The sequence below is a fragment of the Oryx dammah genome, unplaced genomic scaffold, assembly GCF_014754425.2.
Source record: "Oryx dammah isolate SB20612 unplaced genomic scaffold, SCBI_Odam_1.1 HiC_scaffold_26, whole genome shotgun sequence".
In the NCBI taxonomy this organism is placed as follows: Eukaryota; Metazoa; Chordata; class Mammalia; order Artiodactyla; family Bovidae; genus Oryx; species Oryx dammah.
The window spans coordinates 30,664,673-30,678,686 of NW_024070210.1; the positions used below are offsets into that span (position 1 = coordinate 30,664,673).

The window sequence follows — 14,014 nt, forward strand, 5'->3', positions numbered from 1 at the left end:
GATGCTTTTGAACTGTGGTGTTGGAGAAGACTCTTGAGAGTCCCTTGGACTGCAAGGAGATCCAACCAGTCCATTCTAAAGGAGATCAGCTCTGGGATTTCTTTGGAAGGAATGATGCTAAAACTGAAACTCCAATACTTTGGCCACCTCATGCAAAGAGCTGAGTCATTGGAAAAGACTCTGATGCTGGGAGGGTTTGGGGGCAGGAGGAGAAGGGGATGACAGAGGATGAGATGGCTGGATGGCATCACCGACTCGATGGACGTGAGTTTGAATGAACTCTGGGAGTTGGTAATGGACAGGGAAGCCTGGCGTGCTGCAATTCATGGGGTTGCAGAGAGTCGGACACCACCAAGCTGAACTGAACTGAACTGACTGAAGGCCAATAAACAAAGTAGCAAACTCTCACCACAGTGGGAGAAATAATGGTGCAAGAGCCTTGAAATGGTTACCAGGAGGTAGAAAATGGGCAAGAGCTGAGATGTATTTTGAATATATCTCATTGGATACATTCCGAAAAGGTATGTCGATGACCTGAGACCTATGGAAACAAAGATGCTGGACTGCAGTTCTGGAACCCATATGTAATTATTGTTGCTGCTGCTGCTAAGTTGCTTCAGTCATGTCCGACTTTGTGTGACCCCATAGACGGCAGCCCACCATGCTCTCCCATCCCTGGTATTCTCCAGGCAAGAACACTGGAGTGGGTTGCCATTTCCTTCTCCAATGCAGGAAAGTGAAAAGTGAAAGTGAAGTTGCTCAGTTGTGTCTGACTCTTAGCGACCCCATGGACTGAAGCCCACCAGGCTCCTCCGTCCATGGGATTTTCCAGGCAAGAGTACTGGAATGGGGTGCCATTGCCTTTTCCTATGTAATTATTGTTATATGACATAAAACAGGGAAAAATATCCAGATAAGATCTGTACCTATGTGTACATGTGTATTACTATATTTGTCCTTTGATTTATAAGAAGGCAAACACAAGTCAAACAAGATCTATGTATTTGAAGTTTTGGTAGAAAGGACAAGGCAGAAAGAGAAAGAGAAATAACCATAAGGATAATGAACAGATGGGAAGAACTGACAACATTAGCTGTGAAGTGGTAAACCAAAAAGTGAAGAAGAAATAAGGACTCACAAGAAGGAGGAAAAAATGACTGAGAAAAAATAGCAGAAGAAATTGGAAATGACAGTTTATAAATGACATTTTAAAAATGAGTCTGGAGTAGTTTTACATTTATTTTCAAGTAGCTAGAACTCAGATATGATCACAGGTGTATATGTGGTTTGTAAACAGAATCTAAATCTAAGAGCTATTTTAGAAAAAGTAACCTACTACAGTTTTATGTATGCTTTGTTCCTGATTTGGGCTATATATCTTTAAGATGGTATAGATGAGGTCATTATTACAAAAATAATTTATCCATTAAATTAATAATTTTATTTTACTTATATAATTTCAAAAAAGTTCTTACCAGGTGGTATACATCATCTAAACAAGTAAATTCATTAAAGCTGATATTAAGTTTTCGAAGTCCTGTTAACTTGGAGAGATCTCTCAATTTACTCAAGCTGTTTCCGTGTAGATTCAGACTCTGAAGTAAGATAAAATGTAAATAAAAAGTAAGGCAAATTATATTCTAATTATAGCTATTAAATAACATTAAGAGAAAGCCAATGAGAAAAAAAAATCTAATTTTAAAAGTATAGTCTGTTTTTATAATCTGATTTTACAAGATGAAGTTTATAATAGCAGCATTGGACCTGGTACTTAATTTGATTTTCCACTTGCTCTAAGTTTACTAATAATTGGCATGAAATTCTTTTTAGAAGATGATTAAATATTTTGTTGTTATATTCATTAGGGAGGTTCTATTTCTCAGGCTAGCTGGTGAACAATGTAGGCCCTAAAGATTTTGGGTATTGGCTAGGTTGCCTCACAGGAGAGAGAGGATGGCCAGGATATAACCTGATTACAGGGAACCAAATGAGGGCCCTCCACTAAGGAAGAAAGGCTGAGGGTGTTAACGTGGGAAGATACAATGTCAAAGAAGATACAACGTCAAAGAAGGAGTTGAGAGAGTGTCCAAGTCTCTGCACCACAAACTGACCCAGATTTTCCCTGCCCATTTGATCCTGGGCTATATGAAAATGAATGTTACTATATTTTTATATTTAGGGGAGAATCTGATATCTGCATGGGCTTCCCAGGTGGCACTAGTGGTAAAAAACCCACCTGCTAATGCAGGAGACATAAGAGACATGAGTTTGATTGCTGGGTGGGGAAGATCCCGTGGAGGAGGGCATGGCAACCCAATCCAGTATTGCCTGGAGAATTCCTTGAACAGAGTAGCCTGGCAGGCTAGTCCATAGGGTCGCAAAGAGTCCTAATGTGGCTATAACCTCTCATTCTTTCAGTCACAGTCTCATGTATCTTTGTATTCTAACCTACACCTATATTCCCACCATCACACACCCTAGATAAGACACTTGGGTCTTTCAAAACCATGTGCTTACAGAAAAAGTATGCCTCTGCATGGAAGACAAAAACAATGAAATCTTCTAAATCCTTCAGAAATTCACACAAACCCACCTCTTTCTGTGGACCTCTCCCAGCAGTTCTAAATGTCTTGTATTTGTTTATATATCTGTCTCCTTCACTAAAATAATATCCTTGGAGCAGGGAAGAAAACTTATTCATTGAACACCTAATACTTGCTTCAATGGCTAAAATATAGCAAATTCTCAGTAAATGCTAGATGAATAAATCAGTTCAAAAGCCAGACTTATAACTAACAACTCTAATTTTTAGTATTTAATTGTGCTGTAAGAGAATATAAAATTATATTACTCTGGGCTTTTCACTTCTATATATTTTATTTATTTTTATGGATGTCTTCATAAAACTCAATCTAGTGGGGATGACTGCAAAGAAAATAATACATCAGTTCAGTTCAGTTCAGTCGCTCAGTCGTGTCTGACTCTTTGCGATCCCATGAATTGCAGCACGCCAGGCCTCCCTGTCCATCACCAACTCCCGGCTCCATCCTTTCATTCTTTCTGGAGTTATTTCTCCACTGATCTGCAGTAGCGTGTTGGGCACCTACTGATCTGGGGAGTTCCTCTTTCAGTATCCTGTCATTTTGCCTTTTCATACTGTTCATGGGGTTCTCAAGGCAAGAATACTGAAGTGGTTTGCCATTCCCTTCTCCAGTGGACCACATTCTGTCAGACCTCTCCACCAGGACCTGCCCGTCTTGCGTTGCCCCGTGGGCATGGCTTAGTTTCATTTACTCTGGGCTTTTCATTTCTATATATTTTATTTATTTTTATGAATGTCTTCATGAAACTCAATCTAGTGGGGATAACTGAAAAGAAAATAATACATATGTACCTTCAATTTCTCTTACAGTAATGGCACAAATAAAGGAGAATAAAGGGTGTGATGTCTAAATATCCTTCTTCTAATATCTAGAATTCTTACTGGAAACTGTAGAAAATTTTCTGGCTTTTATAGACAAATTTAAGATGAACTCTTAAATTCTTATGTTATGGGTATTGACCAAATTAATAGTCAGGTGGAGGTCACACTGGCCAAGATATTCCAAAGTCTTAAATTCTTATCCTTTCTGCTTCTTATCTTACAAACCAAAGATAATAAAAAAGACCTACCTTCTGGTGCTATTTTTTTACTTTTATTTAATCTCTTTAAATCTATAGGAATACATGTTTTGGAAGCTCAATCCTATCAGAACACTGATTTATTAAACCTTTCCTATTGAGGCTTTATTATAAAAAATGTATTACTCAAATATGAAATCTTGACATTATAGTTCAGAAACAATTTCTCCAAACTGTCAGCTAGAAGACTGTTCCTGTATTAAGTATATTGCATATTTATGATAAAGATGGTGATATTGCTATCATGCTATAAAGTTTTACTTCATCTCTAATAATAATTCTCTAAAGTAGGGTTAATCTAGACTTAAAGATTTGGTGGATGATGCTAATACAGTTTTACCAAAGCAATTTCATAAACTATCTTAAAAAGATATTTTGAATATTTTTAGAAGCAGACTGAAAACTTTTGACCTCATTTATTATTTTAAAATATATGTTTTACATTCTCTTTCTGTTTCACATAATCATTTGGAAAAAACTGTCATCATAAACAATGAATTTAAAATGTCAAAATGGAGCCAAGTAACTGACTTTCAAGATAAAAATAATTTCTGAATTTTTATCTGAACCTCAGTTTTCAGTAAATGCATAGAAAGATATGTCAAGTAAGAATACCTTAAGTGTTGTAATCATTTATCAATTAATATCAATTTGTTTACTACTTCTGTAGGTTCAAGCAGACAACTCACTTTTTCTGTAAGAACCCCTCAGACATTCTGTTTTAGAACAAATATCCAATGAGTATCTCATATGTGCTAGGTATTGTGCTAGATAATGGCAAAGTTGATGCTGGCCCACACAGTATTTACGAGTAAATTATAAAAAGGCATCCTTACCTCAAGTCACCTTTATTTCCAGCTTTTAGAAAATTGTCACAACAGACTGATTTTGTTAGTAAAAGAAATTCCACCACCAGTCATCAGAAAGTTGTTGTAGTAAATACACTACTGTATATTTAAAAGTTGCCCCTTAGATGTGGCCCTTCTGTGCGATGCATACTGCACAGTCTTATATTGCTACCCTTACGCTGGGAATATAAATGACTAAGGCCAGCCGTAGCCTCTGTCCCTGTGGAATTTATAGTTTAGGAAGGATACAGAACACATGACAAAGGAATCTTACTTCGATTCTTAATTAGGCCCAGAGGAAAGAGAAGGACTTAATGCCTAAGTATAGAGCTGACATGTGCGGGAGCTAAGTAGGAGAAACAGGGTCATGTGAAAACATTCTGTGCAGATGAAGTAGCTAGTGTGGAGACTCTGCGAGGCTGCAAAGGATACATTTAGGAAACAAAAAGGAGGCTGACTACAGATTGCTACAGGGAGGGTAATATGACAAGAAGAGTCTGAAAAGATAGGCCTGGGACCAGGTCATATAAAACCTTACAGGCCATATTAAGGACTCTGGTTTTATTTTTAAAACAATGAAAAGCATTTGTGCATTTCATATAGGAGTGGTGAGGGATGACAAATCAGATTTGCACTTGAAAAGACTACTCTGGCTTCAGTATGAATGGGTTGTGGCCTTGAAGTGGAAGTAGGACAAAACCTCTGTTGCATAGCTCTAGTAGGCATGCACCCCCACCCCAACACACACACACACACACACACACACACACACACCCCTTATATTGAGTTATACTTAGCTATATGCTGAATGGCATCCAAAGAGCACATTAATAGAATATCACGTGCATGGTGCCTCCTGAAATTGTGTAATAGCCCCGTGGAAGTATCTAGGTTGGCGATAAAGGAAGTCTGGATAGAATGGTAGCAGATTTGAAATGGACAGACTGAGAGTCAAGATATAGAAGGAAGCTTAATATCTCAATAGAATTTCCTCGTAATACTCACCACAATATGACCATAAGCACTAGTCTTGGCAAGGGAAAGTATCGTTTTATCATCCAAACTAATAAGTTTTGGTCTGGGCTTGATCCTGGGATCCATTTTTAAAACTTCATCATCAAATTTCAAATCCTGAGACAATACTGATCCTTCTGAAATTTTTTTGCTTTCTTCTAGAATAACATTGTTGAATGAAGAAAATAAAGAGTGAGCCTTGACCTAAAAAATTCATTAAAAACATTGAAAATTTGGTTGCTGTATTTATCATTTTGAAAAATAAGCTATGTAGGAAAGATGAATTAAACTTTTTCCATTATATAGTAATATCTATGATGATCTGTATCACATTAGGAAATCTATGAGAATAGATTAAAATTGTGGACTAAGAATGGGTGTGTTCATCCCCTCCTCCTGAAAATTCCTTAAAAGACATTTAAAAAATATTTTATAACAGTGGAGATGGCACCAACAAAAGACTAAAAGTTGTGAGATATAAATTAGAAGGGACTGAACTGACAAATAAGAAGCAGAAATGTAACCTGCAGGCAAAATATATGCAGGAGATAACCACTTCAAAGAGCAGATTCCAAGAAACTTGATGTTTAGAATGAACAAGTAAAGCAGCAGGAGGAAGCTCTAGGTAATTATTAGGCGATTAAGTTATCATAAGAATTGTGGATGACTGGGCAAAAACAACATGAACAAACAGAAATGGCTCTACAAAAAACCAAAATGGTCCATAAGAGAATTCTTTTTAAAATCTAGGAGAGCAAAACATCTATAAAAGAATAGACGGCTATAGAAAAAATAGGGTAAATGCTTCAAAGGCACCATAAAACAATTAGTGAAGTATGAAATATTCAATAAATGTCCTGAGAAACCAAATGGATAAAAAGAGAGCATCTTTCACAACAAAGAATTTAAAGATGGAAATGTAAAATACAGAGAAAAAAATTAAAATACAATGGCACTGAAACATGTATACTATCATGTAAGAAACTAATCGTCAGTCTATGTTCGATACAGGATACAGGATGCTTGGGGCTGGTGCAAGGGGATGATCCAGAGAGATGATATTGGGTGGGAGGGGGGAGGGGGGTTCAGGATTGGGAACTCATGTACACCCGTGGTGGATTCATGTCAATGTATGGCAACACCAATACAGTATTGTAAAGTAAAATAAAGTAAAAATAAAAATTTAAAAAAAATTTTTTAAATAAATAAATAAAAATAAAATAAAATACATTGTGGGGGGGGAACAGTTCAGAATGTTCCACGTTTGCCAAATAGGAGTTCGAGAGGGCTTAACAGAGAACAGAAGAGAAGTAATGATAAAGGAATTAAGAAAAGGAAATTTCCCAGAGTTAAAGCAAACATTTGATCTTCAGATTAAAACAGCTCATAAAGGGGCAAGCAGGATGATGGAGCTCTTGTCTTTGCTGACATCACTTTGTTGTGAAGTCAGTCACAACAGCAGAGACTTGGCCTCTCCACTTCTTGTTATTTCAGTTATTTTGTTTTCTGTTTGTTTGGGTTTCTGTGTCTTTTGCTGAGAGTATATTTGACTGACAGAATCCTCTTCATAACAACATAAAATATAAATGCCCAGAACTATATAAGAAATATTTTAAAAAAAGTTTAAGACCCATATAAAGGAAAATATGGGAGAGGACTTGAGTAAATGGAATAACGTATCATGTTCCTGGATGAGAGGCCCAATACTACAAAGAAGTCAGTTCACCCCAAATTAAATTTAAATTCAATACACTTACAATCAAATCCGTGTCAGACTTTATTTTTTTGGGCTCCAAAATCACTGCAGATGGTGACTGCAGCCATGAAATTAAAAGACACTTACTCCTTGGAAGAAAAGTTATGACCAACCTAGATAGCATATTCAAAAGCAGAGACCTTACTTTGCCCACTAAGGTCCGTCTAGTCAAGGCTATGGTTTTTCCTGTGGTCATGTATGGATGTGAGAGTTGGACTGTGAAGAAGGCTGAGCACCGAAGAATTGATGTTTTTGAACTGTGGTGTTGGAGAAGACTCTTGAGAGTCCCTTGGACTGCAAGGAGACCCAACCAGTCCATTCTGAAGGAGATCAACCCTGGGATTTCTTTGGAAGGAATGCTGCTAAAGCTGAAACTCCAGTACTTTGGCCACCTCATGCAAAGAGTTGACTCACTGGAAAAGACTCTGATGCTGGGAGGAACTGGGGGCAGAAGAAGGGGACAACCGAGGATGAGATGGCTGGATGGCATCACTGACTCGATGGACGTGAGTCTGAGTGAACTCCAGGAGTTGGTGATGGACAGGGAGGCCTGGCATGCTGCGATTCATGGGGTTGCAAAGAGTCGGACACGACTGAGCGACTGAACTGAACTGAACTGAACAATCAAATCCTAGTAGGACATTTAAATAGAACTTAACAAGCTGTTTGAAAATTTAATTTGAAAGTGAAAATATTCAAGAATGTGTGCGTGCATGCTAAGTCGCTTCAGTCATGTCCGACTCTGCAACCCAATGGACCATAAGCCCACCAGGCTCCTCTGTCCATGGGATTTTGCAAGCAAGAATACTGGAGTGGGTTTCCATGCCCTCCTCATGTTCAAGAATAGCCAAGAAATTTTTTAAAAAAATAAGTGGAAGAGAATTTGCCTTATCACATATCCAAATGTATCATCTGGTTGTAATAACCAAAACAAGATGGTAGGGGTCCAAGATTAGACCAAGAGATCAATGGAACAGAATATAAGGATCTATATACATTAAAATAATTTTAATAATAAAGATAATATTTCAGAATACAGTAAAAAAGATTGAAAGCAAACCCACAAAGCTATTAACAGTGGATGCCTTAATGAAAGGGAGTGGGATAGGATTGAGGTGAAAGCAGATTTTCATGTGTATTCTATATTCTGCAATAAGTTTGAATCTTTTCTAGTGAGACTACAGCTATATACTACTCATGTAATATATTTTCAAAATAAAAAATTTAGATGTCTAATGATTTTCTTTGAAAATTAAATCCCTCACAGAATAATCATTTTACATTTATATATAGGCATACCTCGTTTTGTTGCATTTTGCTTTATTGGGTTTCTAACAAATTGAAGGCATCAATCAAGTCTATTGGTGCTATTTTCCAACAGCATTCGCTCACTTCATGTCTCTGTCACATCTGGTAATCCTCATACTATTTCAAAGTTTTTCACTAAGATTATATTTGTTATGGTGATCTGTGATGTTACTATTGTAATGGTTTTGGGTTGCAACAAACCATGCTCATATAAGACAGTGAACTGTGTTTGGACTACTCCATTGACCAGACATTTCCCTGCCTCTCTTCCTCTCTTTGGGCCTCCCTATTCCCTGAGATAGAACAATCTTAAAATTTAGGCAATTAATAACCTTAGAATGGCTTCTCACTGTTCAAGTGAAAGGAAAAGTCACATACCTCTCACTTTAAATCAAAAGCTAGAATGACTGAGTTTAGTGAGGAAGGCGTGTTGAACACTGACAGGCTGAAAGCTATGCCTCTTGCTCCAGTCAAGTTTTGAATACAAAGGAGAAGTTTTGAAGAAAATTAAAAGTACTACTTCCAGTGAACATATGAATGTAAAAAACTGAAACAGTCTTATTACTGATATGGAAAATGATTTTGTGCTCTGGATGGAAGATCAAATCAGTCACAATATTCCTTTAAGTCAAAGCCTAAACCACAGACTTCAATTCTATGAAGTCTGAGAGAGGTGAGAAAGTTGCAGAAGAAAAATTTGAAGCTAGCTGAGCCTGGTTCATGAAGTTTAAAAAGAAGAGATCTCCATAACATAGAAGAGCAAAGTGAATCAGCAAGTGCTGATGTAGAAGCTGCAGCAAGATATCCGGAATATCTAGCTAAGGTCACTAATAAAGGTGACTACACTAATACATAGATTTTCAATATAGATGAAACAGCACTCTATTAGAAGATGCCATCTAGGATTTTCTATTAAAAGAAGATGCCATCTAGGATTTTCATAGCACTGAAGTCAGTGCTCAGCTTTAGAGATTCAAAGGTCAAGCTGACTCTCTTGTTAGGGGCTCTTTTATTGAAGCTAATGCTCATTTACCATTTTGGACACCCTACGGCACTTAAGAATTATGCTAAATCTACTCCACATGTGATCTATAAACGGGACCAAAAAAGCCTGGATGACAGCACATTTGTTTACAACATGGTTTGCTGAATATTTTAAGACCCCTGTCTAGACCTACTGCTCAGAGGAAAAAAAAAAAAAAAGAATTTCTTTTAAAATACTACTGCCTATTGACAATGAACCTCACTCCACTCCAGTATTCTTGCCTGGAAAATCCCATGGACAGAGGAGTCGGGTGGGCTGCAGTCCATGGGGTCGCTATGAGTCAGACATGACTGAGCGACTTCACTTTCACTTTTCACTTTCATGCATTGGAGAAGGAAATGGCAACCCACTCCAGTGTTCTTGCCTGGAAAATCCCAGGGACGGGGGTGCCTGGTGGTTTGCTGTCTATGGGGTTGCACAGAGTCGGACACGACTGAAGCGACCAGCAGCAGCATTGACAATGAACCTGGTTCCCAAGAGCTCTGATGGAGATGTGCAATGAGATTTACATTGCTTTCATGCTTACTAACAACATTCCTTCTGCAGCCCGTGGATCAAGGACTAATTTCTACTTTCAAGTCTTATTATTTAAGAAATACATTTCATAAGGCTATAGTTGCCAGTTTTTCATTCCAATCCCAAAGAAGGGCAGTGCCAAAGAATGTACAAACTACTGCACAACTGCACTCATTTCACATGCTAGCAAAGTAATGCTCAAAATTCTTCAAGCTAGGCTTCAACAGTATGTGAACCGAGAACTTCCACGTGTTCAAATGGACTTAGAAAAGGCAGAGGAACCAGAGATCAAATTCCCAGTATCCACTGGATCATAGAAAAATCAAGAGGATTCCAGAAAAACATATACTTCTGCTTCATTGACTATGCTAAAGACTTTGACTGTGTGGTTCACAACAAAATGTGGAAAATTCTTCAAGAGATGGGAATTTCAGGCCACCTGACCTGCCTCCTGCGAAACCTGTATGCAGGTCAAGAAGCAACGTTAGAACCAGGCACAGAACAACAGACTGGTTCTAAATTGAGCAGGAGTACGTCAAGGCTATATACTGTCACCCTGCTTATTTAACTTATATGAAGAGTGCATCAGGAGAAATGCCAGGCTGGATGAAGCACAAGCTGGAATCAAGAGTGCCAGGAGAAATATCAATAACCTCAGATATGCAGATGACACCACCGTTATGGCAGAAAGCAAAGAGGAACTAAAGAGCCTCTTGATGAAGGTGAAAGAGGACAGTGAAAAAAGCCGGCTTAAAACAACATTCAAAAAATTCATGGCATCTGGTCCCATCACTTCATGGCAAAGAGATGTGGAAACAATGACAGACTTTATTTTCTTAGGCTCCAAAATCACTGCAGATGGTGACTGCAGCCATGAAATTAAAAGATGCTTGCTCCTTGGAAGAAAAGCTATGACAAACCCAGACAGTCTATTAAAAACCAGAGACATCACTTTGATTACAAAGGTCCATCTAATCAAAGCTATGGTTTTCGGGTAGTCATGTATGGATGTGAGAGCTGGACTATAAAGAAAGCTGAGCACAGAAGAATTGATGCTTTTGAACTGTGGTGTTGGAGAAGACTCTTGAGAGTTCCTTCGGCTGCAAGACGATCAAACTACTCTATCCTAAAGGAAATCAGTCCTGAATATTCATTGGAAGGACTGATGCTGAAGCTGAAACTCCAATACTTTGGCCATTTGATGTGAAGAGCTGATTCATTAGAAAAGACCCTGATGCTGAGAAAGACTGAAGGCAGGAGGAGAAGGGAATGACAGAGGACAAGATGGTTGGATGGCATCACTGACTCAATGGACATGAGGTTGAGCAAGCTCCAGGAAATGGTGAAGGACAGGGAAGCCTGGCACACTATAGTCCATGGAGTTGCAAGAATCGGACACAACTGAGCGACTGAACAAAAACAACAATAGCTGCCATAGATAGAGATTTTCCTGAGGTTATCTGAGCAAAGGAAATTGAAAACTTTTTTGAAAGGATTTACCATTCTATATGTCATTAAGAACATACATGATTCATAGAAAGAGTTCAAAATATTAACATTAACAGGAATTTGAAAGAAGTTAAGACTTCCCTGGTGGCTCAGATGGTAAAGCATCTGCCTACAATGTGGGAGACCTGGGTTCGATCCCTGGGTCAGGAAGATCCCCTGGAGAAGGAAATAGCAACCCACTCCAGTACTCTTGCCTGGAAAATCCCATGGACGGAGGAGCCTGGTAGGCTATATAGTCCATGGGGTTGCAAAGAGTCAGACATGACTGAGTGACTTCACTTTCTTTCTTCAAGACTTCAGTGGAGGAAGCATTTGCAGATATAGTGGAAACAGCAACAGAACTAGACATAGAGCCCAAAGATGTGACTGAAATCCTACAATCTCACAATAAAACCTTACAGATGAGGAGTCTCTTCTACAGATGAGCAAAGAAAATGGTTTCCACCACTGGTGAAGATGCTGTCAAGACTGTTGAAGTGATAACAAAGGATTTAGGATACTTCATAAACTTAGTTGATAAAGCAGTGGAAGGATTTGAGAGGACTGACTCCAATTCTGAAAAAAGTTCTGTGGGTAAAATTCTATCAAACAGCACTGCAATGCTACGGATAGGTCATTCATGAAAGGAAAAGACAATACATGCAGCAAACTTCACTGTTACCTTATTTTAAGAAATTGTCATAGCCACCAGTTATCTTCAGCAACTACCACCTGATTAGTCAGCAGCCATCAACATGGAGCCAAGATCCTCTACCAGCTAAAAAGTTATGACTCACTGGGCTCAGATGATGATTCACATTTTTTAGCAATAACGTCTACTGTTTTATAAAGGTATGTATATTTTTTAGACATTTCATACTTTATAGACTATAGTAAGTATAAAGATAAGTTTTATATGCACTGGGAAACCAAAAATTAGTGTGACTAACTTCATTGCAATATTCACTTTATTGCAGGGTCTGAAACTGAACCCATAATATTTCTGAGGTATGCCTGTACATATAGCATAAACTCGACATATTATTAGGCTTCAAATTACTGTTCTGTTCTCATTTAAGGAATTCCAGTTTTAAAAATGCATTCATACCACTGTAATATACTCAAATTCCACGATGTATTCAGGCAAAACAAGGTCATGATCAAAGACAAACCACTTGCACTGCCGAACACTGCAATCACAGTTTCTTTGTCCCATGATAGAATCTAGGATAAAATAAAAATAAAAACAAGCAAAATAAATAAACACTCTTCAAAGTGAAACATAACATACACTTTTCACCCTTACACAGATTAATAAGAACTCAAAATATCATGTTATTGAGGTTTTTTTCTATCTTCCTACCATTCTCGATAATTTCTTAATTATATCAAGACTAGTCACCCTTTCACTACACAGACTAGTAGGGTTTAGTTTTATTCATATCCTTTTGTTTTTCTTACTTTTTCACTTTTCTAATCAGAATTTGACCATATAGTTTTTGATAAATATATTGCTCTAAAACCTCTGTTGTTAAAAGTTGGGTGGGTTCTATCTTTTGAAATACATACAATATATTATACATATATGTGTGTATAAAAGAAACTTTTACAAAATAAAATATCTATGCACAGAAATATATAACTATCATTGAAGTAGGAAACAGAAATATAGAAGCTCATTAGTGGCTAGGAACATGGTTTTATAGAGAAGTTTATAAACTTTGTTAGATAGAGGTTAAATTATAAGCATCTTTATTAAATGAAAATATTCTATAGTCAGAAAGATGAAAAAAGATTTATTTCATGGCAGACATACTTAGGAAATATTTTCGAGGAATGAACACTGAATTAATCATTGGGTAGTTGGCTTGACTGATGGAGTCCTGATCACGAGCTTGAACACTCTGGCCAAGGAAAACCTTTGTAATCATGAGGATGCCTAGTATGAAAAAACAAAACATTTTAACACGAATTCATCTTGACAGTTTTACAATTTTACCTTCCTTACTGGCCCCAGACTCGACTGTATATTCTGTAAAGGTAGGGATCCTGGCTATCCGTATGCACATAGCACACTGCTTGATCCAAAATAGAGGAGCTCAATAAATATTTGTTGAATAAATAAAATGGTTATAAAAGAGGATTCCTCTAACTATATCAATCAAAGCTTTACAGATAAGAAAGAAGGAAATAAGGCAATATTTAACAATATTTTCATGAAGTAATTTAAGAAATTTGTTGTTCTTGTTAACTGGGTAAAAATTCATCTCTGTATCATCAGTGTCTAGCACATAGCACTCTACTGAATGGTGAACATTTCTTTTCCCTTAAGTTATTAAGGAACCTTGAAATTCACCA

The 14,014-nt window shown here is 37.4% G+C and overlaps 1 protein-coding gene across 1 annotated transcript in view; it reads right to left on the bottom strand.

The window, feature by feature from the left end:
* The window catches only part of LRRC9 (leucine rich repeat containing 9), a 118,492-nt gene that overhangs the window by 59,090 nt on the left and 45,388 nt on the right, over nucleotides 1–14,014 (bottom strand). Inside the window, exons 14-17 of the mRNA XM_040226333.1 lie at nucleotides 13,473–13,595; nucleotides 12,765–12,880; nucleotides 5,535–5,747; nucleotides 1,476–1,595 (exon numbers count right to left, since the gene is read on the bottom strand). Of these exons, the coding sequence (XP_040082267.1) occupies nucleotides 1,476–1,595; nucleotides 5,535–5,747; nucleotides 12,765–12,880; nucleotides 13,473–13,595 (572 nt within the window). The remainder of the gene's footprint in view (nucleotides 1–1,475; nucleotides 1,596–5,534; nucleotides 5,748–12,764; nucleotides 12,881–13,472; nucleotides 13,596–14,014) is intronic.